The 26,661-nt window shown below is 35.9% G+C and overlaps 5 protein-coding genes and 2 pseudogenes across 7 annotated transcripts; 5 read left to right on the top strand and 2 right to left on the bottom strand.

The window, feature by feature from the left end:
* The first annotated feature begins 317 nt into the window (after positions 1-317).
* Positions 318-3,922, top strand: LOC104763760 (putative galacturonosyltransferase 13). Of its 2 annotated transcripts, none has more exons than XM_010487133.3 (6): positions 318-1,201; positions 1,649-1,704; positions 1,808-1,963; positions 2,049-2,639; positions 2,751-3,053; positions 3,152-3,922. In XM_010487133.3, exons 1-6 carry the CDS (start codon positions 991-993, stop codon positions 3,431-3,433), a joined length of 1,599 nt encoding a protein of 532 aa, XP_010485435.1. In that variant the 5' UTR covers positions 318-990; the 3' UTR covers positions 3,434-3,922. The 2 variants fall into 2 exon arrangements, with proteins under 2 accessions (XP_010485435.1, XP_010485434.1); XM_010487132.3 differs by having other exon boundaries at positions 378-1,201; positions 1,805-1,963.
* Positions 3,923-4,441: 519 nt separating this feature from the next.
* On the top strand, positions 4,442-6,289 carry LOC104763759 (membrane-anchored ubiquitin-fold protein 1). Its single transcript, XM_010487130.3, has 4 exons — positions 4,442-4,816; positions 5,201-5,475; positions 5,792-5,956; positions 6,077-6,289. The coding sequence occupies exons 2-4, from the start codon at positions 5,343-5,345 to the stop codon at positions 6,130-6,132; spliced, it is 354 nt and encodes a 117-aa protein (XP_010485432.1). The 5' UTR covers positions 4,442-4,816; positions 5,201-5,342; the 3' UTR covers positions 6,133-6,289.
* A 217-nt stretch (positions 6,290-6,506) lies between these two features.
* LOC104767286 (F-box protein At2g05970 pseudogene) lies at positions 6,507-7,829 on the bottom strand (annotated as a pseudogene).
* A 4,094-nt stretch (positions 7,830-11,923) lies between these two features.
* On the bottom strand, positions 11,924-14,272 carry LOC104763757 (uncharacterized). Its single transcript, XM_010487129.2, has 6 exons — positions 13,717-14,272; positions 13,409-13,558; positions 12,961-13,219; positions 12,647-12,865; positions 12,417-12,559; positions 11,924-12,340 (listed from the first exon to the last, which is right to left on the bottom strand). Exons 1-6 carry the CDS (start codon positions 13,993-13,995, stop codon positions 12,038-12,040), a joined length of 1,353 nt encoding a protein of 450 aa, XP_010485431.1. The 5' UTR covers positions 13,996-14,272; the 3' UTR covers positions 11,924-12,037.
* A 495-nt stretch (positions 14,273-14,767) lies between these two features.
* On the top strand, positions 14,768-16,179 carry LOC104763756 (early nodulin-like protein 16). The gene is made up of 2 exons (XM_010487128.3): positions 14,768-15,179; positions 15,560-16,179. The coding sequence occupies exons 1-2, from the start codon at positions 15,005-15,007 to the stop codon at positions 15,907-15,909; spliced, it is 525 nt and encodes a 174-aa protein (XP_010485430.1). The 5' UTR covers positions 14,768-15,004; the 3' UTR covers positions 15,910-16,179.
* A 4,640-nt stretch (positions 16,180-20,819) lies between these two features.
* LOC109125117 (putative WRKY transcription factor 58) lies at positions 20,820-23,183 on the top strand. The gene is made up of 4 exons (XM_019241320.2): positions 20,820-21,461; positions 21,789-22,348; positions 22,441-22,587; positions 22,717-23,183. The coding sequence occupies exons 1-4, from the start codon at positions 21,072-21,074 to the stop codon at positions 23,012-23,014; spliced, it is 1,395 nt and encodes a 464-aa protein (XP_019096865.1). The 5' UTR covers positions 20,820-21,071; the 3' UTR covers positions 23,015-23,183.
* A 369-nt stretch (positions 23,184-23,552) lies between these two features.
* LOC104763755 (cyclin-dependent kinase C-2 C-like) lies at positions 23,553-26,462 on the top strand (annotated as a pseudogene). The gene is made up of 8 exons (XR_015590925.1): positions 23,553-24,054; positions 24,141-24,426; positions 24,525-24,842; positions 24,950-25,180; positions 25,268-25,368; positions 25,470-25,578; positions 25,659-26,021; positions 26,142-26,462. The product of XR_015590925.1 is annotated as a cyclin-dependent kinase C-2 C-like (transcript).
* The last annotated feature ends 199 nt before the right edge of the window (positions 26,463-26,661 follow it).

Here is a 26,661-nt window from a genome sequence, read left to right as displayed (position 1 = left end):
AAGAAAATTCATATATATACTAAAATTCGTACGGAAATTTCTAATTTATATTCAGGATCATTATTATTGACGTGGTGAAATAAAAAAATCAGATTTTCCTAATTGTATACTTTTCCTTTTGCTTCTCCTTTTGCGTCCACTTATTTCCATTTATATAAAAACACAGCTGTTAAAGAATAATATTTAGAAAATAGTATATTTTAACATATATTTTCAATATATTTTTTTTAATTTTTGTTCCAGTTTTATTATTATTTAATAGAATTCTGAAAATTCAAATGTGAATAATAAATAATTATTGCTTAAGCATGAAAGCCGGAAGAAACCTAAAATTAGCATAATATAGAAAACCCTAAACTCAAGGTGAAGACACCCAAATCCTTTAACACGGTTTTATCACATCCAAAAAAAAATTTGATTCATTTATAATTGAGATCCTTTAATTAATTACGATTCTTTTTTTTTTTTTTTCTTCTCTTTTGGTTTTTTAATAGTAGTTTTTATATTTTGAGATCCACCGGCGACATCACTTTGGCAGAGGAAAAAAAAAAAGGCTTGATTTTTCTTCTTCTTCTTCTTCTTCTTCCTCCTCTTATATTTTGTCTTCTTCTTATTTGACAAGCTCATTGCTTTTGTCTTCGAAACCTTCTTGTAACACGAATTCGAGCTAAACCCATTTGGATTCTCGTATTCAATTTGCTAAAAGAGTCGGCGGGAATCTCAAAAATTCCGAATTTTTGCTGGCTGTCGTTAAAATCCTAATGCGGTGTGAGAGAAGACGACTACAACGAATAAGAAGAGCGAATCAGAGTCTAAAATCATCGGATTTGGGAGTTACCCAGAAGGCTAGATCGGTAATCGAGATCGGAGGAGAAGAGAGGAAACGCGTCGTAGGGAGGTGATGTTTTTGAGTTGGGGATTGGGTGGAATTATTAGGGTTTTAAACGATTCGGTTGATCTGATAACGACACTGGGGCTGCAAGATCAAGGATGCAGCTTCACATATCGCCTAGCATGAGAAGCATTACGATTTCGAGCAGCAATGAGTTTATTGATTTGATGAAGATCAAAGTCGCAGCTCGTCACATCTCTTACCGAACTCTCTTCCACACTATCTTAATCCTCGCCTTCTTGTTGCCTTTTGTCTTCATCCTTACCGCTGTTGTTACCCTTGAAGGTGTCAACAAGTGCTCCTCCTTTGGTAACCCCTACCCCCCTCCCTCTTCTTTATTCCGTTTTGTTAATATGGTTCGGATCTCGATACATCGTGTAGGATCTTGTTAAATTGTTTGGATCCAATTGGTTATGTCAACAAAGTTTCTTGCTTGGAATCAGTTGAGCTTCAATTGTATCATAGTATGAAGCTTCGAGCTCAGATTAATGGCATTTTGTTTGACTATCAAGTTTGATTAATTCCATTGTTGTGTTTGTGTGTGTGAAGTAAAAGTTACATATACAGTATTAGTATTACTAAATCAGAACCTGATACTGATGAGATGAATCTTAGAGTTGTTCCCTTTTCGCTTGTAGTTCATATGCTTAGCTTTGCCACCCAAAATCCTTAGTTGAATATCTTCCTAATTATGTTCATGTGATGAGCTCATGAAAGTTTTTTCTTTTTTGTCTATTCTTGTCTTTTTTGCTTCAGATTGTTTTGGGAGGCGGTTAGGACCACGTCTTCTTGGTAGGGTAGATGATTCAGAGGTGAGTGATTGCTTCTTTTCAGATGTTTTACAATTCAGATTTTTTCTGTATCATTATGTTAAGTCGGGTTTTCTTTTCCTTTTCTCACGTTCTGTCACAGCAGAGACTAGTTAGAGATTTTTACAAAATTTTAAATGAAGTAAGCACTCAAGAAATTCCAGATGGTTTAAAGCTTCCAGATTCTTTTAGTCAACTTGTTTCGGATATGAAGAACAACCACTACGATGCCAAAACATTTGCACTCGTGCTTCGAGCTATGGTACAGTCTGTAACCTTCAATTCAATGTTAAGTTGTGGATTTATCCAAAAATGTGTATTTGATTTTATTACTCTTTTCTGAACAGGTAGAGAAGTTTGAAAGGGATTTAAGGGAATCCAAATTTGCAGAACTTATGAACAAACACTTTGCTGCAAGTTCAATCCCAAAAGGAATTCACTGTCTCTCTTTAAGACTAACCGATGAATATTCCTCCAATGCTCATGCCCGTAGACAGCTTCCTTCCCCGGAGCTTCTCCCTGTTCTCTCAGACAATGCTTACCACCATTTCGTTCTAGCTACAGACAATATCTTGGCTGCCTCGGTTGTGGTCTCATCCGCTGTTCAATCATCTTCAAAACCCGAGAAAATTGTCTTCCATGTTATCACTGACAAGAAAACCTATGCGGGTATGCATTCTTGGTTTGCGCTTAATTCTGTAGCTCCTGCGATTGTTGAAGTCAAAAGTGTTCATCAGTTTGACTGGTTAACAAGAGAGAATGTTCCGGTTCTCGAAGCTGTCGAAAACCATAACAGTATCAGAGATTATTACCATGGGAATCATATCGCTGGTGCCAACCTCAGCGAAACAACTCCTCGAACATTTGCTTCGAAGTTGCAATCAAGAAGTCCCAAATACATATCTTTGCTCAACCATCTTAGAATATATCTACCAGAGGTAAAAAAATATTGTCCTTTTAACTTCAATTTTTTTTGCCTTTTGCATGGCTTACTGTCTTGGGATTGAGAATATGAAGGTAAATGTTTGTTTGGTTTGCCTTTTTGACAGCTTTTTCCGAACTTAGACAAGGTAGTGTTCTTAGATGATGATATAGTGATACAGAAAGATCTATCTCCGCTCTGGGATATTGACCTTAACGGAAAGGTTAATGGAGCTGTTGAGACTTGTCGAGGAGAAGACGTATGGGTTATGTCAAAGCGTCTTAGGAACTACTTCAATTTCTCTCACCCGCTCATCGCAAAGCATTTGGATCCAGAAGAATGTGCTTGGGCTTATGGAATGAATATCTTCGATCTACGGACTTGGAGGAAGACAAATATCAGAGAAACTTATCATTCTTGGCTTAAAGAGGTAAAAACATCAGAGAAGCCTGCAATATTTTTGAGTTTAAAGATTCGAAGATTGGCAAATCCTTGATTTTGCTTCTGGTTTTGATTTTTGATGTGCAGAATCTGAAGTCAAATCTAACAATGTGGAAACTTGGGACATTGCCTCCTGCACTAATAGCATTTAAAGGTCATGTTCAGCCAATAGATTCGTCTTGGCATATGCTTGGATTAGGTTATCAAAGCAAGACCAACTTAGAAAATGCAAAGAAAGCTGCAGTGATTCATTACAATGGCCAATCAAAGCCGTGGCTCGAGATAGGGTTCGAGCATCTTAGACCCTTCTGGACAAAACATGTTAACTACTCCAATGATTTCATTAAGAATTGTCATATCTTGGAATAGCAAATAGAAAGCTTTCAGATAGTCTTGAAGCAGAGTGGATATTTCGCGGGTTCTGCAAATTTACTCGAATTTTAGCTGGACAGTGGAAACCAGTTGCAGAGGAGCTGGAGGAAGAGAAAAAGAGATATAAAGATTCATTCTTCTGTAAAAATAGAAGGTACCCTTTTTGAGATTCTTTTTGGTTTTGAAGTAAAGATTCCAATCTTGGATCTGTTATAAGAACAGGAAAGGTTTCTCAGAAGAAATTAGACTTTGGTCATGATCAGAACAGTCCAAGGACCAAACAACACACTGTTGCAGATCCACTTGTACTCTTTTTTATTTATTATTTTTTTGGTTCAATTTTTAACAGTCAAATTCCAAATTTTTTGTTTTTACTATTTTGATTTCATTAGGTTTTAGGGATTTTATATGGACATTATTGCTTTGTTAAGGTCCCTATTGGATCAATCATGAGATTTTTCTTGATGCAGAAGTTTTTTTTTGGCAGATTCAATTTACTTATCTCCTTGTCCTCCTTATCTCTCTCTATTTGATCTCATTGTTGAGATAAGATATCTAACTAAAATTATGAATTTATGACATATTCACAAATTCATTATTCATAAGAAAAAAAATTATGGTGCACTTAAATTCAAATATTGAGGTAAATACTAGAAACCACATATTTTTTAGATAATAATTTAATATCATGTGTAAGAATATTACAAGTAGAAATTGGTAATCACATAAGGTTGACTTGATTTTTTTTTTATAATAAAAATGAAACAAATAAAGATAACTTACCAATTATTAGCAAATTTGATGATTAAATAATAAAAACACTGTTGATGGATGGATAAATAAAAAAAACACTGCTTTCTTATTTTTAGGGCAGATGTTAAAAATGATGTGATGAAGAAAGCTTAGAAAGGTAATTTTTGTTTAGTGTAATTGCTATGATATGTCCCAACAGTTTCTTCACAAGAAGCAAAAAGCTTACACATGCAAGTAATTAAAAATTGTTGTAAAATAAAAAAAAAAAAGTGTATTCAAGAAATTGTTAACAAAGAAAATAATTAAAATTGGATTTGATCGATTGAGTAAAATAGTAATGCGTTCTTTCCACGTGACTTTGACAAAAAAACAAATAGAAGAATCGTCTTGGTTTCATATACAATATGCTTTGAGAGAAGAGAAGAGAAGAGAGAGAGATGGGCAATTTGATAGGCGCATAGATGGGAAGAATCTCAGATAAAAATGGAAGCTTTGACCGCCATTGATTCTTCTCATCAACCACAACACTCACGACATCATCTCTTGTTGTTGATCTCTTCTATTTCTTCTTCTCTCTGATGCGTGTTCTTGATTCATCGGCTCTCAGATCAGTCACAGAGCCCCCAAGTAAGGTTTTTGATTCTCTAGATTACACACACACACACACCTACACCTATGACCTAACCACCTGACCTAATTAAAGGCTTTTTCTTTTTCCGGCTTCCTATCATCAAATCTGGGGGTTTTAAAGTTTACTCCTTTTTTTGGGAGATTTCCTCTGTTTTGTTCATTCTTTTAGATCCCTTTCTTCTAATTTAAATTTTCTTCAATCTTTTCAAAATGCTAATCTATTATCTCTGTATCCTTTCAGAATCCTCTGCTTAATTGCTTTTTTGCATGCGATTCATTTATTATCAGATTCTGTTTATTACAAGATCATCCATCTATTTAAACCCTGTTTCATCTTCACACTTATTGAAGAAAAGATTGTTCCTTTTTGGCTCATTGCAGATAGGATACAGAGCGAACAAGGTCCTGTTTGGGATTTGGTCCATAGAGAAACTGTCAAGCGTCTTTTGAGATTTTGTTTTGTGGTTTGAGGGAAAGTTTTTGTGGGCTTGTTTGTTGGTTTGGTTGGTTGGTTCTTGGATAGATGGCAGAAGTATATAATCAACTAGAGATCAAGTTTCGTTTAACCGATGGTTCTGATATCGGTCCTAAAGCATTCCCTGATGCTACAACTGTTTCGGCATTGAAGGAAACTGTTATCTCTGAATGGCCAAGAGGTCAGTTCTCGTTTTTATATATTTATGCTTACTTACTCTTATGGCTTTTGTGTTTTGAGATTGTAAAAGCTTGAATCTTCTTGGAACAATGGTTTGGTCGTTATGAGAATCATGTCCCACTAGGATATCTTATGCATTATCAAATTTCAGATTCTTAGAATGTTACTCACCATGCCTAGAACTGTACTTATTCTTGTGATTGCTTCGTTAGGGAAAATTACTTGTTCTGTTATCCACACAAACTTGTGTTCAACGCTTTGTTACTGATCATACATACCACTTGTCATTTTGTTATGTTGTGTTATACTCATGATAGAGAAAGAGAATGGGCCGAGAACAGTGAAAGAGGTGAAGTTGATAAGCGCAGGGAAGGTATTGGAGAACAACAAGACGGTTAAAGATTACCGAAGTCCAGTCTCTAATCTCGTAGGCGCAGTCACCACAATGCACGTTATCATCCAACCTCCCGTTACTGAAAAAGGTAAAACATTCTTTAGATTCTTCTCGTTTTTTTCTAGCTCCTCAAAGAGACAGCAGCGTCTACTTTAGCATCAAATTTTGTTCTCGACCTGACAGAGAGATGTTACGATGTTTGAAACAGAAAAGAAGCCTAAAGGTGACCCGAAGATGAACAAATGCGTCTGTGCAGTCATGTAAGAGAGTAGCAAAATCTCAAGAGAGAGTCAGATTTCTGGTCCTTTTAAGTTTGGTCCCTGATGTGGTTGGTATAGATTGTTTACTAATACAGATACGAAATTAAAAGAGTATTGAACCATTTTTTTTTAGATAAGTATAAATCAAAAGCTCTTCTCTAGCTTGTTGCAAAAGTAAATTATAGTGTAGTAATGATTCAGATCCTCTTTAAGACACAAGAAGACTCTGTTTTAGCTATATTTCTGAGCTCCTCTGCATCTGGAACCCTTTGTGTTTCGTCTAAGAATTTTAACATAGCAGGATTGTCAATTGTGAGACTAAACTAGAATATCTAGCTCCCAATCATTGGTAGAGATGATTTAGTAGATCGTTCACTGTTTGCAGAGAATTGTTTGACTAAACTCGCAAACAACAAATGAAATGATAATGTATCATCAGGATTTAGCATTGAAAGAAAAAGAAAAAACAAACGAATAAAACAACTCAAAAGCAAATCAAGCATAAAACATTAAAAGGAACAGAGGCGATACAAGTAGAGTATCATGGGAAGAACCAACGAGCATTAGAGAATGGTAAGGAAGAGAAGACGCATTGTGGCAAAGGTTCCATCTTTTGGGTGGTGAGATCATAGACAAATATGTGGTGTGGATCCTTTTTATCATGATCGATGCCACTGAAATAGATAGAGTTCCTTTTGATCCCTGGGATGCCATTTGCGATAACGGTGATGCCCATGTCATAGATCAGTGCTTCATCTCCCAAAGAATCTATTTTCACCCACTTGCCACCCACTTGGTTTGTCTTGTAGATGCGAAAATACCATGTGTTGCAGTGTTGTACTATACTTGATACCATCAAAAAATCTCCGGACACTGTGACTGCAATGCGTGTCCTGGAGTCACGTAACTTTCCCCAATAGAGTTCATCATCTTCTTCATTAGGAAAAGAGGGGAAATCGTAATGATTGAAGCAAAAATAGTCAAGAGACACATCTCCATCTTTGCGTAGATTAATTATCTCCTGATAAATCCCAAATATTGACAAGATCACTGGCATAGTGAAGGTAGAGCTTTTGATCCTTGTGATTATAGACAAAATCTTCATAATATTCGAAGAGAGGAAGGTCGTGCCACTTGTTATCTCCTTTCTTGGTAAACACACAAGAGCGCAACATTACAACTAGGTAATCTTTGGTTTTGTTATCTATCCGAAACCAAGCTCGGTCGTATTGTAAGCATCCTAAACTAAAAGATTGAGTATCGGGTAGATCAATCCTCTCACCTGTTAACGGATTGAGAATGTAGAGATGCATAAGAGGATTCAACAACAAGAGCCAGCTACCACAAGTCGTCAGACAACGACTCTTGGCAAACTCAACACCAAGATCTCTACTTCTGTAAACTTTGTCTTCATCCTCCGGAACGAACAACACACAACTACTGTTGTTGTTGATGGCTTCCTCGTTGGGAGGGAAGAGAATCAGCCATGGAATCTGATTTTGGTTAGGGACGCAGCCTCTCGAAGTAGAGTGCCACGAAGAACAAACCGATTTAGCTCGATTAAGAGATGTGAAACTCAATCGTTTGAAAACACATCTCAGCAAGTCGGGACATAACTCCGACCAGTTTGCAACCCCCGGAACTTCTTCTCTTTGTCTCCCACGATTAGCTTTTTTTTTGCTCGGGTCCATTGCTGCTCAAACAAGGTTTCGATCTCGTTAATGTAACCCTACTACATAAATGAGATGATTTTTTTTTTTTTTTTTTTTTTTGTAATTATCTAAAGGAAAAAATATTAAAATAACCCAAAAAATTAAAATAACCGAACAAAAAAAAAACAAATAGCCACAAATGCTAGTATTATTGTAAAATAAATACATTAACACACGTAAAAAAATAAATTTGTAACAATTTTTTTTCTTCCTGCATCTGAAAAAACGGAAATTCGAGTAATTTATAAAACACTAGTATTATTATATAAAAGGAAAAAGGTTTTTAAAAGGGTAAAAAGTGAACTTTTTGGTCCTATTAAAAATACGATTATTCAACTGAAAAAAATTATAAGCCAAACGCTGCGTTTGGTCAACATATAATAGGTACGACGTGTATAAATAAGACGACGTCGCTTTCAAAAAGCTCTTCTCCTTCCTTTCACTTTCTTTTTCTTCGATACAGTTGCAGAAAAAAAAAAACAGAGCTTTTCTTGAAAATAAGAGTGGTCACGTTTAGGAATCGAAGAAATTGGCAAATTGATATATATGTGTGAGTAGGTACTAGGTAGTCACTTTTTCATGAAAAGTGAAAGATATCGGCGGGTATAGTTTGGGGATTTCTTTTTTTTTCTTTGTGTAAAATAGTATCGTTTTGTCCCAGAATATAAACTCTTTGACCGCTCTCGACAATCTCTTGATATCTTCTATTTATCTCTTTTGTCTCATGCCTGTTCTTTGATTTCATCCGCTCAGATATGTAATCCTAAATAATCACCAAATTATGGTTTTTTTCTTCATCCATACAGGTTTGCCGGTTTGGGATCAATACATAAGATTGTTCTTAAATGTGTTTAGTATAGATTGTTTACAGATACAAAAATGAGAGAGTTGAACCTTGTTTTCTACAGTATTAAACAGATCTATTCTCTAGGTTGCTGCAAAAAAAAGTTGTAGTCTTGTGGAGAGAATCATGGTATTGGTAGATTTAGATTATCTTTAGACAGACATAGACTCTACTCTGCTCTAGAGCTCTGTTTCTTAATTCCTAAAATAATCATTTGTGATGATCGAATCAAAACAAACCCGTTGGACCAAAAAAGATTTAAACAGATAGATGATGCAGAGTTAAGGAACCTTCTCAGGGACTTTGCTAAACACCAAAGTCTTTACAATGGGAGAAACGATCAGCTTCTGAGACATCTTTACGAAGCTTGCGTTCGGTTCCAACTCCAAGAGATTCGAGGGACCAAGAAATAGGATCTGCAGAACCATTCTTCCCATCCTGCAAGTTTTTTTAACAAAACAGAAGCCACTGAGATCTTCTGGTTGATTGAAAACAGGGGAAATTTGAGTTTTTAAGTAGTGCTAACCTTTTTGGCGGGTGTTGGGGTTATCAACCACTGGATCATTGGGTACGTATAGAATGTTCAATAACTAAACCGGTTATCACTCTTGGTTTAAGTATTTGAGTTATTCAGCTAGTTCTTTGATGTGATTGGTATAAGAATGTTCACCCAGCCGGCGTCGTCATCACTCATCAGTCTCTCGTATATATGCATCCTCATCTTCTATCCACTGTAACCGGTTCTGTCGCATCCTAGCAGGGACGAAATCACCATAATGGAAGCCAATTGGGTTAGAATACTTGGCCTTCAAAGACTCTTTGTGGATGATCTTCACGGAAAGACCAGCAGATACTGACAGCATCATCGTTACGGTAGACGTAGAGGTTTTGAGCTTTGTGATTGTAGACCATGTCTTCATCCGATTCAGCCCATCCTATGTTAATGATCATCCGTCACCACGTGTCATTCTCTTTCCTTGTATAGACCTTAAACGTGTGACTCATCGATCACACAACTAGGTAATCTTTGGTTTTCTCATCCACCCAGAGACAAGTTCAGATCCAGAACTCCCTACAATGGCCAAGGGTGGTTCAGAGAGGATCAGATTGTGAATTTGGCTACGATTACAGCAGATGATGATGATCGTTCCTTGTCTTACGTCGGCGGTCTCAAAAGAGAGAGAAAAAAAAAAAAAAGACACAAGTGTGGGGATTCGAATCCCGGTTCGATTTGACACAATACCAACACCTTACCCCTAGGCTACAGAAACATATTCATACTAATCAATAAACCGATTGTATATATACGGGTGGAGGTTTTATTTGACATCAATTTATATATTGGATTTTTTTCTTCCAACCAAAAACTATTAGTTATTAAACATCCAAATAAAAATAATTTGAGGATTTTTTTAAACATTTTTTCCTTTATAGTTTTGATTTTGAAGATATCATCAGATTTATAAAGCCAATCTCTTCGGAAAAAATAATCTATAAATAATTGATTATCTTTTTATAAATCATTATTTTTTTTTTATTTGGGCAAAAAAACAGTCTCATTAATAAACTTAGATACGTAATGTTAAACATTTATTTTTACAACACCAAAATGCAAAAATTTGTCATATTTCTTGTTTTTCACTTATATATATATATATATATATTTTTTTTTTTTTTAACTTAGATATCATAGTATAAATGTTTAAAATTGCTTCACTGAATATAGATATGATATATATATATATTGTTAAGATATGTGTGTATTTGAAATCATTGTCTATTAAAAATTAGTTAAATACAAAATGTGTACAAATTATACATGTTAATGATGCTCTAAATCAAGGATGGCTATTCCATAATTTTGACATTAAGGGAGATTAGAGCTTTTCAGCGGAAGAGGTTTGGAAAGGAAGATGGTGTTAAAGTTCTAGCACCTCTTGTGACAAATTCTCCTCTAGCAGCGGTAGTAGTGGCCACGGTGACAAGCCAGTTATTCCAGACAAAGACATGAAGAGTCTCATCGTGGATCACAACATGGAAAGGTTTCTGCTCTTTTTGGGGAAAAAGTTTCCATGGCTTGGGGCTAAGTATGGACCATTGGCTTCTCTTGTGTATCATGTGAAGCTCATGGTGATTGAAATGTCGACACTAAGAGAGATTGGATTTTATCAGCGGAAGAGGTTTGGAAAGGAAGATGGTGTTGAAGTTCTAGCACCTCTTGTGGCACAATTTTCTCCTGTTGTTGCTTCAACTCATTTGGTATGCTGCTCTTCTTTTCTCAAGCAGCTATGTGATTGCTCAAGAAGGAATGAAGCAATTGGAAGTCTTGGAGTCAAGGGTTGAGTCCATTGAATCTCTGTTAGGACATGTGGATTCTTCTCTACAAGAGATCAAGACTGGTTTAGAAGTTGTGACCTCTGAGTTAAAAGAGGTGAAGGAGATCATCGGAAGTCCTCTCTCTCTCCTTAAAAATTTCTTTCGTAGGTAAAGTTGTTGATGATGGGGATTCTTAGTAATTGAGGATGATTTATCAGTGTAAATAGATTAGGATAATGATTGTCTGATGATTGTTTGTTGTCTGTTATGCAAGAGAGAGATCTAGGAATTATGGGAAGACTTATTTTTGTTCATTGGTGAAATGGTGATCGTTCATTATGTGAGTAGTTCTTTATTGAAGAATTTTAGTGAAGATAATCATGAGCCTTTTTGTATGTGCATTTATGTTCTCACTCACGTTCAACAGAAGGCAGTGAACCAGTTCCTCTAATACTTATGTGATAAGTTTGTTCTTATGATATGGTTCCATGACTGTTCACTTCATAGTACACACGCAACAAAAGTCATAGCCATGATTATTCTCCAAAAGCAAGTGAGAGAGTATCAAAAGTTAGACAAAAAGAAACTTATTGGTAAGGAGGACTTACAAACGCAAGAAACAGGGTCATTTTGCATGTTTAGGCAAAGAAGATGACTTGGGATAGAAGATATGTGGTTCAATTTGTTCTTGGCAGGATGATTCTGGACAATGTTGTTCTCAGAAAATCAGCTGGTGAAACAAAAGAAAGGCAAAAGGTTATGATTAATGATTCCATTAGCAGGGTTTTATAATGAGGTAATTTGGATAAATCAGGAGCTGCTAAGGGATATATGTCCTATTGTTAATTGACTACTCTTGAAACGTTTTACTTAAGAAACAGAGATCAGCAGAGTAATTTTGCATGTTTAGTTGGTGGAACAAAAAGGCAAAAGGTATATGATTAATGAATGATTCCATTTGCAGTGTTTTGTAAGAAGAATCACTAATATAAATTGCTTCTATTGAAGATGAATCCTTTTTCTATTTTATATCGAAATCATCTTCCTTTTCTACCAGAGACTGTCTTTTTCACAGCCCCAACAGAGACTAAGAACTGATCAAGAGAAGAGAGAGTTCTCATATCGTCTGGAGGAAAATAGCTCGCTGCTTTCCCCATTAGCGAAGTGAAGAGTAGAGAGAGCGAAGGACGAGTTACATATCTTTCCCCTAGAAGATCGTCTAGGAACCCAAACGCAGCTAGAAACTCTGATCTTCCTGCGTTTATTGGAGCTTCGAAATGAGCTGGTATTATCCTTTTGAATCGCCAGTCACGTGCTATCTCATCGATCCAATCTTTCACCTGCATCATTTGTGATGATCAAATCAAAACAACCACGTTTGGACCAAAAAGATTTAAACAGATAGAGATAAGGAACCTTCTCAGGGACTTTGCTAAAGACCAAAGTCTTTACAATGGGAGAAACGATCAGCTTCTGCGACATTTTTGCGAAGCTTGCGTTTGGTTCCAAGAGATTCGAGGGACCAAGAAATAGGATTTGCAGAACCATTCTTTCCCATCCTGCAAGTTTAAAAAAAAAACAGAAGCCACTGAGATCTTCTGGTTGATTGAAAACAGGGGAAACTTGAGTTTTTAAGAAGTGCTAACCTTTTTGGCGGGTGTTGGGGTTATCAACCACTGGATCATTTGGTACGTCTTTTCCTTTGCTAAGTATCTTAACAGCTAGTCCATTCTTAGCCGAGGCCAACAAGGACTCATTGGTGATACTAGAGGGAGGTCTCCGTGGGACGAAGATCACAGCATCAGTGACTAAAAGGGTTCTTGACCGCTTATGGTAGAAGGCTACTTCGACATAAGGTCCAATTCCTGGATATATATATATATATAACCCCATAAGAAAAATATGATTTCTGAATCTTTCAACCAAACCAGATTGAAATACTTAAAAGGAACATACATACCAACTTCTGGGGAGCTTAGGACTTTCTGCTCAATCTCCTCAGCCCATGGGGTAGATAAGTCCCCGTCTTTGATGATATTAGCACGAAAGATACCGAAAAACTCGAGAGGTAAGTTCAATGGCCAGCTCCATTGTCTTGGTGCCACCCATATCTGAGCCTTAGGGAACTTTCTAGAAAACGGACCAACAAAAATCTTGTGCTCATAAGCAAATGTTGGCAGGACAATGTACTCAACCGGAGCTCCCAACTCCTTAATAAGCTGCCACAAAGCGAAGACAACCAAATAGTGTTCAATCATCTATCTACACGCTTTCTCTATTTATCAACCACTAATTAAGTGTTAAAATATCAAGGCAAGAAGAGAAATGACATGAAAGTATGATACTTTGTCAATTCAACAATTCTGACAAAATCCAATCTGGTGGGGAAGAAGAAAAAGATGTGGAACCTGAATACACTCTTTGGTGGGAGCAATAGGAGCATGAACCCATAAACCTCCAGATTTGAGTTTTATGACAGTCATTCGTATATTGGTGGACACACTGCTAAACCCTAAAGCTTGTTCTTGTTCAAACATCCATATGCAACCTTTAACCGCCTTCAAACAAAAACAACAAGGTTCAATAATTGTGTTTTTGTCAAAATTGAAACAGTGTTTTTGGGCATAATTGACTTGGTGGAGTCTGTTGATTGGAGAAGACGACCAATTTAAAGAACCCTAGAGAAATAGAGAGATGGAGTTAATATAAAGCTAACCTCGGTTCTGATGGTGCGCCGGTTAAGAAAAGGGCCAAGAGGAAAAGGAAAGCCAGTGAAGTTAATATAAAACTGTTTGCTTCGATCTCCGTTTACGTCATCAGTAACGACGGTCTTGCTCGTCGAAGAAGAAGCAGAAACCATCACCGGAGCTTTAATTTCTCGGTTTACGGACATGGGTCGACCCAAATTCAATGACCCACCGACAAAGTTGATGTTCTTATCCAATACTACAAGTTTCGGTTTCGGGAGATGAACGGCCATGGCCGCTGCCGCCATTTTTCTTCTTCGCTTATCAGTTCCGATGTTCTTTTTTTTTTTTTTGGTTTCTTCAGCTTTTTTTTTTTAATTGGTACAATAGGAACTAGAAGCTGATGTTTGGACACGTTGATGGGTATAGTGTGATAGTTTCCCTTTTCCTACGTGGATATTACAACAACAAATATTGTGTGGACGTTACTTTAAGGACAAGAGCATAAATCTCATTCATAGAAGAAGAACATCGTAGAACTTTCCCAAATCCTCCTATATTATTTTTTCAATAGCCGTTTCGGTTATGATTTTGAATGGAGGTTAAGTTTAAAATTCCATCGGTTTGGTTTTGTGGGTGGTGGTGGTTATGACGCGCTACGTTTGCGGATGGGAAGACGAAAAAGCTACTAGCCAGCATTAAGACAAGACCCACACACTCAAAACTGTTAAATTCCCCAACGGCTACAAACAAAAGAAAAGTAATAGTATCATCATCATATACAGATCTTACAATAAAATATAATTGTATAAGAGTTATTTTCATTTTATTTTATTTTTGAAAACAATATCAATATTGGATACATATAAGATTCATTGTACATATGTTATCAATATGTCCTTGAACTTGAAGGAAATAAATCTTGGCTTTACATTTAACAATTACTAGTAGTATTTACAACCAATTTATTAGCATTGACCAAAGGAAAAGGAAATAAATTTCAGCCAAAAAGGTAAGAAAATATGACCCAAAAAAAAGACAAAAAATACATAACGCTTTAAGGCTTAACTTGTACTTTTCGTGAACCTCGAGGTTTAATTTATTAGCATTGGAAGGTTTTTGCTGGGTCGATGAATTAATTTACGGATCTAGAGAGATCTTTTCCTGGAAAAGGAGAAATTTGTGTCACACGACACGACGTTTCAATATACTACTACTTAACTAAAACTTTAAAAGAGACCCAAATAAAAACCATCCAAATCTCTTCTAAAAAAACCCCCACTCACTCATCAAAAGAGAAAGACTCATCCTATTCTCATGGCGAGAGTTGCGTTGTTAGTTGCGGCGGCGTTTCTGGCTTTTCTGATGGCGGCGCCGGTCACTGAGGTAGCGGCGAAGAGGTGGACTGTTGGAGATAACCAGTTCTGGAACCCCAATATCAACTATACCGTCTGGGCTCAGGACAAACACTTTTACCTCGACGATTGGCTCTGTATTATGCTCTCTAACTCTCTCTTTCTCTTGACATGATCACACACACACACAAACTCACTCTCTGATTCATTATATGTGTTAGATCTGTTGGCATATTCGTAATTTCATTATCTATGATGACGTTCGAAAATTATGTAGTCCAGATCATGTCGGATACAATACAATCATAGGCTCTGTTTTCATTTATTAAAAAGTGGGTCTTTCACATCACTCAGTAGTAAGTCTGAACATATTAGTTTCAGTTTTGACCTTTTGATTGATATGGATTAGGCTCTCTGTTTTTTTTTTTTTTTTTTTTTTTTTTTTGTTGCTCTTGTTGACTTATATAGTGTTTCTCATTGGTGTCTCCTTTTGGTGGTTTCTTTCTTGTCTCCATAGATTTTGTGTACGAGAGAAACCAATTCAACGTTATAGAGGTGAACGAGACGAACTATATAAGCTGCAATTCCAATAATCCCATCGCTAATTGGACTCGTGGTGCTGGAAGGGATTTAGTTCATCTTAATGAGACCAGGCATTATTATCTGATTAGTGGTAATGGTGGTGGGTGTTACGGCGGTATGAAACTTGCTGTTTTAGTTGAGAAACCGCCTCCTCCTCCACCACCTGCTTCACCTAATAAGAACAGTGCATCAACGGTCTCTGCTTTTGCCCATCAGTTTGTTGTTCCGGTCGCTGTTTTCGCAGCAGTTGGGACTATGTGGGATGCGGTTCCGAGGTTGTGGTAACAAGCCTGGATTTGTTTCTCTTAAAGAGAAAACGTACGATTGTTAACGGTGACATCCGGTTCAATTTATATATGTTCACGAAGTGAAGCTCGTTTATAGTTTTTCACTGGTACTCTTTTATGTTAGGTTGTTGGATCTCTTTATGTGTTTGTGTGTTTTTGCCTCGTTGGATTATTTCATTCTTGCTTTTGCTTTTGCTTTTGTTGGTGTGAAAAATCAATTATTCATGCTTTAGCTTTAATGAGCCTACGATTTGGGCTTGGATTCTAAGTTATCGATCTTTTCTTCAGTTTGGACCCATAGATGATCATTGTCACTAATATATACACAACACGTCCATATCCAGTTGTTGAGATTCCACACGTTACACGTACATCGTTACATATAAGAATTCTACACAAATTTAACTCATATGACTCGAAAGGACTTTTAAATTTCGATTTCGGAAAACCACACAGCTAATGAACCTAGTATATACTGATTCTAATCAGTTAACACATAGTAGTTTTATTTCCTAGATTTGATTCCAGAGTACCATTTTACGTTTCATGAAAAATGGTTTTATGTAGACCGATGAAAATTTCAAGATACTATCAAAGAATGGTCTTAGGTCTATAGTTCTATACTTTATGACAGTAAAATAAATGAGCTCCTTTTTTTGTATTTCACAAAAATTATACGTGGAATGAGAAAGCAACTAAATTATTCCAATAATTGATGTATTGTCATGTAGGTGATATAATAAGTTGCAAGTTGGTCGCATTGTCACATAACATCAAAGACAAAAGGATGTTTGGGAACACGTTTATCTTTTTAGTGTCCTCTCAACAACCACCCTTTCTCCAATCTTCAAGTCGTCTTATGCATATTTTATACTGCTCCACTTGTTTATTCTTTTTTTTCTTGGCCATTCTTAATTTTGTTAATCAAGTTTTATTAACATTAAGGATGGCACACTAGGCCTGTAAACGGAGCGAATATCCAGTTTTTTTTGGGATATCCGTATCTGTATCCGTATCCGTTTTATCCGTATTCGTATCCAAAAATTTCGGACATCTGTTAAAAATTCGATTATTCGCGAATATCCGTGGATATCCGTAATTTTTTAAAATATATACATATATATATATATGTATTTTAGACTAAAATACCGCATATTTGTATAAAATACCATGTATTTTGGATAAAAATACCGGATTTTCGTATATAAATACCACATCAACCAAACGAAAATAAATGATTTGATTAACCTAAATTTTAGGATTATCCATATCCGTATCCGAATATAATACAAGGTATTTGAGAAAAACGGATATCCGTTATCCGTTTTGAAATTTAGCACTATCCGTATCCGTATCCATTTTATATGATATTTCACTATCCGTATTCGTATCCGTTTGTTTAGATATCCGTTTTTTTTGGAGCGAATTCGAATACAAATACGGATATCCGCGGATAACGGATAATAATCTCACGCCTAGGCACACTATCTCTACAATCTATGTACTACATTAGTTTTATAGTGTGATGGGTAAAGACTATTCTTTTTGTTTAAAAAAAAAAAAAGTGTGATGAGTAAAGAAACTTAGTTGTGGATAACCCAAGTCCAACATGTGTCTTGTTTTTGACATCGATCAAGGACTTTCTATTTTGAAAACCAAAAAAACTATTACTTGCTTCTTGGTTATTTTTTTTCTTTTTTCGTTGTCTATTGTGTGTGTGTTTAAGTTGACCCCAAAAAAATATTATGTTGAACATGATTACGGGTAACAATTTTGTTGATGATAAGAAATTTCAGTAGATTAAAAACCATAAGACATATAAGTATATAACTAATCATGAGTCAAGTCTTTCATGTTGATCTTGAAGAAAATGTATCGTTTAGCTCTTTTTATTTAGTTATATTCATATTTAACAAATATATTGTGTCAAAACTATTTCTTGTAAATTTGTAATGGGTCTCCCTAAATCAAGGGAATTCTGGACTTTTAGCCTATTGTCTCCATATATAGGGTACTAGCCATTGATAATATGTGTGGATCGTTATACTTTGTTCCAAACTATTAGTAATACTAAACTTAACCCTGATTAGGGTTTATTTAATCTACTCATCTCCCAAACAGTGGACACCATGATTAGTCACCTTAACCTATCAAAACCCTAGATCTTTTGTTTTTTTTTTGGAATTAAATAAAATATTGTCGATAACCATTAACAGTTAGAAAATAACCAGCTAGCTAGACTAATTTAGTTTATTGACTAAAGCTGGCAGTTTAAATAGTATCATTAGTTCATCACATCGATAATGACATGATGGTAAACTAATCTGACCACGAGATTTGCTCATTTGAAGATGTTTAATTTTATAGTTCAAACTTCAAACCCATAAAAGAATTCACTTTCAATTTTAAATTATTGTTCGTGTGGTTATCGGATTTTCGACTATGTAAAGGGCCTAAAGTAACTATATAATAATAGCTTGACCCTAATCCAAAAGTCAACCACACGTCCCGACAAAACAAACAGCTCTTCAAGGTTTTTTTTGGTCATAAAGATTTTTGTTCCCCGTGTTTTCTCATACACCAGTTTTTTTTAGATATTAAAATTACATAACCCCAATATTAGGGATATATTTTAACATTTTTTTGACTATTTTCTTGCAAACATGGATTTCAACTTCGTTAAGTTGTATCCCTTTTGATATTATCCAACACCAGGTTACAATTCTTCTTGACCCTTCTTGAGTTTAACTAAACTGTCTTTGTCATTTGAATACCGTAATACGGTATATCAAGAAATGTCAAACCTTTGTTTATGTTTTCCTTTTGTTTGAGATAAAGTTTCAATATGCTTGATTGCTTCCCTTTCTGTTGCGTCCATAACTCATACTGCGTGACACCAAAAAACACAACTTCTGATTATCGAATTATAAATTAAATTTTAAATACATATGGGAGTATGATTTTATATAAGAAAATGGAACTGATAATTTCTATTTCTAATGAGGTATCAATACGCTGTCCCTTAGGTGTCAACAACAATAAAATAATGATACTAATTGCAAAAACATATGTCAGTTAATTAGTTTAAGTTGATTACTTTAATCCTCTTGACACTCTGAAGACATGGTACGCAGACACTTGTTACGTTTTGCTTTAAGAACCCGAAAACATAATTTAATGAAACACAAATCGTTGCACGAATATTCCCAAAATTACGTTATTATTCATTATGTCATTTAATATCAAAGAGATTAGATCTGTGTATAATCAGAAATATTATATTTGATTTTTGAGTCTTTTGACATTTTTGCAGCTTCAAGTTTTTAGTTTGGTCACTTGAAAAGTACTTATAATGATGATTCGAACGATGTAAAATATAGTATCAAATAATTGACCAAAGTCGTGGGCAATATCGAACTTTATATGTTACTAATAATTAGCCACAAATCAAATTTATGATTTCGGAATCAAATGGATCCTTTTCGGATTTTTTTTCTCAATCCATTTAAATAAATGTTTTAATGAACTAGTAATATATTAACTTATCTAAAATAAAAGGTTAAGTTTCTTTTTTATTTTATTTTTCTGTGATGAAAATGGCATAGTAGTTTTACTGTCGGCCATTTTAGTTAATTGAAGATTACGTTCTGCATAAAATAAAAAATAAATACTCCATATAATAACAAATGCAAGTTGGTCCTTGTGTGTTTGGCTCATAAAGGAATAAGGTGGATGCTTATTGGCTATTCCATATCTCACATTTAATTTCCACCTGTAAAACTGTTAACCTCTACTTAGTACTAACCATATCATAAGATATATGATCAACACTCAACAGTCCTGCATCTGCATGCATCACTTACACGATTGACAACATTAATTTTACTACATAGAACTGCGATAAACAAATGACTCTACCATACCGCCTAAAAATCTTCGATCATTATGTTTAGTAATTTACAATGATGTAGTTTGTATGCTTTGGAAATCAAACTCCGAACCTAACATATACCCACCCACTCCACTTGATCGACCATTGAATCCAAGAACTTATACTTTCACTTGCATTCATTTAATCTAAAAAGTGTATTTTGTCGCTACTTGGAGTGGTTGCCTCGCAGTGCCGGTCTTGTGAGGCTGACTTTGGGGGAAAAAACAAGCTTCTATGGTCAACACGTTGAAATTAAAGACACAATTCTTAAACACTTTATTTTTTATTTTTTTTACTCATATTTTTAAACACTTTATAAGTACTTATAATATACTGAGATGCATTTAGTTACTGATATTCTTATTAATATTATTGTATAGTTCAGCTGTAAAATCTTTTAGGTTTTAATTTTTTTTCCTCATGAAAGAACAAAATGGAATGTAAACGATATATAAAATGACAAATAAAAGTCTTCAAATACTTATATTTGCGATTGGTAAAACCTTGTGACATCACGTATATATCACTAGTAAAGCAGAACCTATATATCTTCTGATGATTATTGTTGTTTTAGATGTGATAGAGATACGCATATGGATTATAAGACTCATGACATCAACCCGAAAATTAAAAAGAAATAGTAAAGATATAAACCAAGTGATTTTTTTTTTTTGAATTTGATAATATAAAAAATTGATTATGGGTCACTCAAATAATTAACTTCAACTTTACAACAAGAAACGGTCTAGTACACACACACATCCTAATATTGTTGGTCCGCAAGATTTACTATATGTTAATGCACAAGTACAAATAGCATCTAAGATGACTTTTACAAGTTAATTTGGTGATTCAATCAACCTTGTTAAACAAATGATTGAATAAAAAGGGTAATAAAAGATGCAAGTTGAATTATATTTTGCACAAGACTAGTAATAAAATAGCTTAAATGCGAAATTCATCAGAACAGAGTGATTGGACCAGAATAAATTAGTAATAATATTATTATTAAAGAAGTTCCATGTTTAGCCCGTAGACTTTCGAAAACCAATGTCAAGGCTGCACGAAACCGATCTAAAGAAAATCATACATTGAAACAGAAGACTCTTGTCTATTTGTTTCTCTATATATATATATATACACACACATATACCAACACAGTAATTAATATCAATATCTAGAGAAATCTACAAAGATTGAGATTTGTTAAAATTTTATCTTTTCAGAATATGGCGGTTGAAGACGATGTATCTTCGATAAGAACGACCACGTTAGTGGCTCCAACAAGACCGACGATCACAGTTCCTCAGAGACCTCCTGCGATCGAAACGGCGGCTTATTTCTTTGGCGGTGGAGATGGGCTTAGTCTTAGCCCAGGTCCACTTTCTTTTGTCTCTTCTTTGTTCGTTGACAGCTTCCCTGACGTCTTGACGCCGGATAATCAACGGACGACGTCGTTCTCTCAGCTTCTCGTCGGTGCTATGTCGGTGTCTCCTGGCGCTGGCGGCGGAGGACGTTCTACGACGGGGATGTTCGCCGGAGGAGGTCCGATGTTTACAATCCCTTCTGGTATCAGCCCTTCTAGTCTTCTCACCTCTCCCATGTTCTTTCCTCCTCAGGTTATTATTTCTTTGTCTCATCCTTAATTAATAGTTTAGGCCTTTAACTATTATAAAATTAATTTTAGAGTTTGTATGTGTATGTAAAACTAATTATGTAAACTTTAATAATAAAATTAACCAATTTACTAAATTAATTCATGATTCACATTTTAATTAGTTCTTAATACACTCAATCGTCTAAAAATTGAGAAAAATACGACAAAAATAGTATTATTAACCAATACACTACAACCTTGTTTTGGACCAAACTAGCATTTTTCATATAGTTTTCCTTTTTCCGTAATATCATCAATTAAATCGTTCTTGTGATATATAATGCTGCAGTCGCCAGTTCAGACTGGCTTTGTTCAACCGCAACCACAACCACAACAACCAGGCACATTTTCTCACCATATGCCGACATCGACGTCTACCATCCATGGACGTCAATCTTTTGAAGTTTCGCAAGCTGATCAAAGAGCTCCAAACCATCATAATAATCAGGCTAATAATAACCGGTCGTATAATGTGGTTAATGTTGATAAACCGGCGGATGACGGTTACAACTGGAGGAAGTACGGACAAAAGCCTATCAAAGGGTGTGAATATCCAAGGAGTTATTACAAATGCACACATGCTAACTGCCCGGTTAAGAAGAAAGTTGAACGGTCGTCGGATGGACAAATCACTCAGATCATTTACAAAGGTCAACATGATCACGAGAGGCCTCAGAATCGCCGTGGCGGTGGCGGCAGAGATTCCGTTGAGGTTGGTGATATTCATTTCGTTGGTGGTGTAGGGCATATGATTGAATCTAGTGATGATAGTGGTTATGGTAAGGATCATGATGATGATAATAATGATGATGATGATGAAGATGATGATCTTCCGGGTTCAAAGATAAGGTATAGTACAAGTGTGAGTCATATATATGAAAAGAGCACATAAATAGTATAACATTCATAGCATTTCCAATTAATTAATGGTGGGATTGTAGGAAAATAGATGGTGTGTCGACGACTCACCGGACGGTGACCGAGCCAAAGATTATTGTCCAGACAAGAAGTGAAGTGGACCTTCTCGACGATGGTTATAGATGGCGCAAGTACGGACAAAAAGTTGTCAAAGGAAATCCTCATCCAAGGTATTATTTTAGTTACGGTCGTGTTTTTAATGTTCATATAGTTTACATAAAACTAAGTTGATATCATTCTAATTCTTTTTTTACATTTTGTTTCTAAAAACACTACTCTTTTTATTTTGGTAATATTAGGAGCTACTATAAATGTACAACGGCGAATTGTACGGTGCGTAAACATGTAGAGAGAGCTTCAACAGATGCTAAGGCTGTGATTACAACTTATGAAGGTAAACACAACCACGACGTCCCTGCAGCAAGAAACGGTACCGCAGCAGCAACCGCAGCCGCTGCTGGGACGTCCGAACAACATCGTATGAGATCAGTGTCGGGGAACAATATGCAACAACATATGAGTTTCGGTAACAATAATAACAATTCAGGCCAACCTCCGGTCCTGTTGAGGTTGAAAGAAGAGAAAATTACTATTTGACTTATAAACCGACGACTTCGAGGTTGTTTTAGGATTGGTTTAGCCGTTCGGTGATTTATTCTGAACCGGACAACTACTGATGATTAATGACTTGTATAACAAGTGTGATGTGAATTTGAGTGCATGCTTTTGACTAAAGAAATAAATATGTTCTTTTTCTTCTTCTTAATATGTGATTTTTTTTTTTTTTTTTTTTTTTTTTTTTGTATCTAACCATTGTTTGAGAATACAAATGTACGTAACAACATATACACTATATACAGTACTTTCTTTTCAGTTTTATTTTGTTTTTCGCCCTTCGAAAGTTAGTAGACATTATTATCTTCTTTAATTTTCTTCTCGGTAAAAAGATAAATCTATTTTAAAATTACACATGAAAAAGATAGAAGAGATAAAAAAGATGTTGTATTGTTGTCTCTTTTCTCTTCCAGAGTTTAAGGAGGAGGATTATCGAATTCTCCGTAATTATCTCTCTAATCGATTCGGTTCTCTCTATTTTACATCAAAAACTATTTTTCCTTAAATTTTTGTTTTTTTTTAATTTCTCCTTTATTTTCGTTTCTTTATGGTCTAATGCGGGGATCGCCCTCCCTGCGTTGGACCCGTTTACCCGACCCGGGTCGATACTCACGCAGCCCGGAACCTCTCCTCTGACAATTAATTTATTATATATGGGTTGCTTCAACTCCAAGCATTCTTCTTCTTCTCCGGCGGGTCCTCCACGCCCTCATCGCCGTCGTTTCGACATAGCTGTCCACCACCGAAATCATCCCCAAGATCACCATAAACGCCACGTTCTTCCCGGTCCACCATCTCACCGCCGTGTCGTCAACTCATCCCCGAAAAAACATCACAATAATGACGATGATGCTCCAAGATCGAGGACCTCCGGTGTTAGCCTAAGATCGAGCTTGCCCCACGGCAATGTAGAGGCTGAGCAGGTGGCGGCTGGTTGGCCCTCCTGGCTCAGCTCCGCCGCACCCGAGGCCGTTCATGGATGGGTTCCACTACGGGCCGAGGACTACGAGAAAAGAGAGAAGGTAAATTAATCCTATAAACCTAATCATAGCTTTCTTGCCAGAAAAGTAACGACCCTATCAATGATCTCTCAACAATTATTTTCTAGATCGGACAAGGGACGTATAGCAACGTGTTCCGGGCTTGTGAGGTATCGACGGGACGAGTTATGGCTTTGAAAAAAAATACGGGTCCAAAATTTTGAAACTGAAAATATAAGATTCATAGCGAGAGAAATCATGATTTTGAGAAGATTAGATCATCCCAACATTATGAAACTCGAAGGGATCATCGCGTCAAGGAATTCAAACAGCATGTACTTTGTTTTTGATTACATGGAACACGATCTCGAAGGCTTATGTTCATCTCCCGACATCAAATTCACCGAGGCACAGGCAAGAGAGAGACGCTCACATACACACAAAACCCTACCCTCTATTGCAAGTAACTCTGTTTTTTTCTTTTCTTTTGCCAACCCTAATTTCGTTTTCAGATAAAATGCTACATGAAGCAATTGCTATGGGGAGTAGAACACTGTCATCTACGAGGGATTATGCACAGAGACATTAAAGCCGCAAATATTCTGGTGAATAACAAAGGAGTTTTAAAGCTAGCTGATTTTGGATTAGCCAACATTGTAACACCAAGAAACAAGAATCAGTTGACGAGTCGGGTCGTGACATTATGGTACCGTGCACCAGAACTTCTTATGGGCTCGACCAGTTATAGTGTATCGGTCGACCTTTGGAGTGTTGGTTGTGTTTTCGCAGAGATTCTTACGGGAAGACCACTTCTTAAAGGAAGAACAGAGGTGAGTGGGAATTAGGGGACCAAACCGATAGATTAAAATTTTACTCATTCTAGATATATAAAATCTTATTTTGGAGATGAAGTGTTGCTTGTGCTATTTCTTTGTAGATTGAACAACTTCACAAGATTTATAAACTCGCTGGATCACCAGATGAAGAATTTTGGGAAAAGAATAAGCTTCATCCTCAAACTAAGATGTTTAGGCCACAACATCAATATGAAGGTTGCCTAAGAGAAAGATTTGATGAGTTTCCGAAAACGGCAACTAATCTTCTTGAGAATCTATTGTCCATTGATACTGAGAAACGAGGAACTGCTTCCTCTGCTCTTATGTCAGAGGTGACAAAAACTTACTAAACGAAACCCTAGCCTCTTTTATAATCAAATAAGCTAAAGCTCTTTAATTTTTCTTATATATCTTTTCAGTACTTTAACACAAAGCCTTACGCTTGCGATCCATGGACATTACCTACGTATCCTCCTAATAAAGAAATGGATGCTAAGTACCGCGAAGAACTTCAACGAAGGTATCATCATTCAAGGGATCGATTTTGGCCATCTCTGTGTGTATATATATATATATCCTAGGTTGTTACTTGTGTCGAGAGATTGAAGCTTTGTTTTGCAGGAGAAGAGTTAGTGTCAAGAAAAGAGATAATTTGGCAACAAAGAAATTGGAGAAATCTCGTAGAACAGTGAAAGAGCCTACAAATCTCACCAGATTACCAACCCACCAGGTATGTGGTAACCGGACTTAACTGATGAGTATAATTCCCGGTTCAATATTGGTAATTCTGTTTATTAATCTTTTTTGCAGGAAACGAAGAAGGAAGCTGAAACACAGATTGTTATCCAGACGCCGTCAGAGACATCTCAGGCAACAACGCGAAGCGAGTTTCCTTACAACAGTTTATCTCAAACCACCGCACCAGCGAGTGGGTTCGCTTGGGCAGGAGCCAAAAAGAGGAAAGAAAACGACGTAGCTTCAACGCTGACTTATAACCAGCCGGCTGGATCTGCGAGCCATGTCAGTGGTATGAGTATGGCTTTCGCTAAGAACACTTTCGGGTTGACGATAAACGAAGAGAAACCGAGCTTTCTTAGGCCTCACGTTTCTCTCGACTCCTCTGATGTATTTTTGTTCTCTGGCTTGCATCACAAGAAAACAGAAGACGATACGGTGAGTCAAATTGGCCCGGTACCATCTAAACCGGTAGTTGATATTCGATTTTTGGTACTAAACCTCTGTAATATTATCATTTGGCAGCTTAAATTTTATTATTTTGATAAAACTTTACAGGATTTGACAAATTTTGGGGCGAATCCGAAGATTTTTCAAACTAATGGGATGAATGAAATATTAAGGAGGACTGAAAGTGATGTTAGAGTTGGTGTTCCAAGACCACCACGAATAGAGAGAGGTTAAAATTGGGGGAAGAAAACTAATTACCAGCATTTTCAGCCAAGGATATATAATTTTTTTTACCTACCATCATTTGTAGACCATATTTGTATAATTTGTCACAAAAAAAAAAAAAAAAAAAGCCCAAGACAGCCTGAAAATGTATCAATTTCAGGTTTTCGAAAAGATAATTTTTTAAAAGAATTTTTTTTTTACAAATTTCCTTGTATATTTGTGAGAGATTACACAGTCTTGAGGTGAGTTTTTTTTGTTTCTTTTTATTGGTAGAAGAAGATAACTAGTAGGTAAACCACACGTGTTGGACACTTTTGAAATTCTTTTGGGCTTGTTTTTGAATTTGTATAGTTTTTTTTGGATCAGGCATCGAATGAATTCTTCTAATTTTCCTAATCTGATA

Source organism: Camelina sativa, chromosome 19 (genome assembly GCF_030686135.1).
Source record: "Camelina sativa cultivar CO46 ecotype springtype chromosome 19, ASM3068613v1".
In the NCBI taxonomy this organism is placed as follows: domain Eukaryota; kingdom Viridiplantae; phylum Streptophyta; class Magnoliopsida; order Brassicales; family Brassicaceae; genus Camelina; species Camelina sativa.
This window is presented reverse-complemented; position numbering and strand designations above follow the sequence as displayed.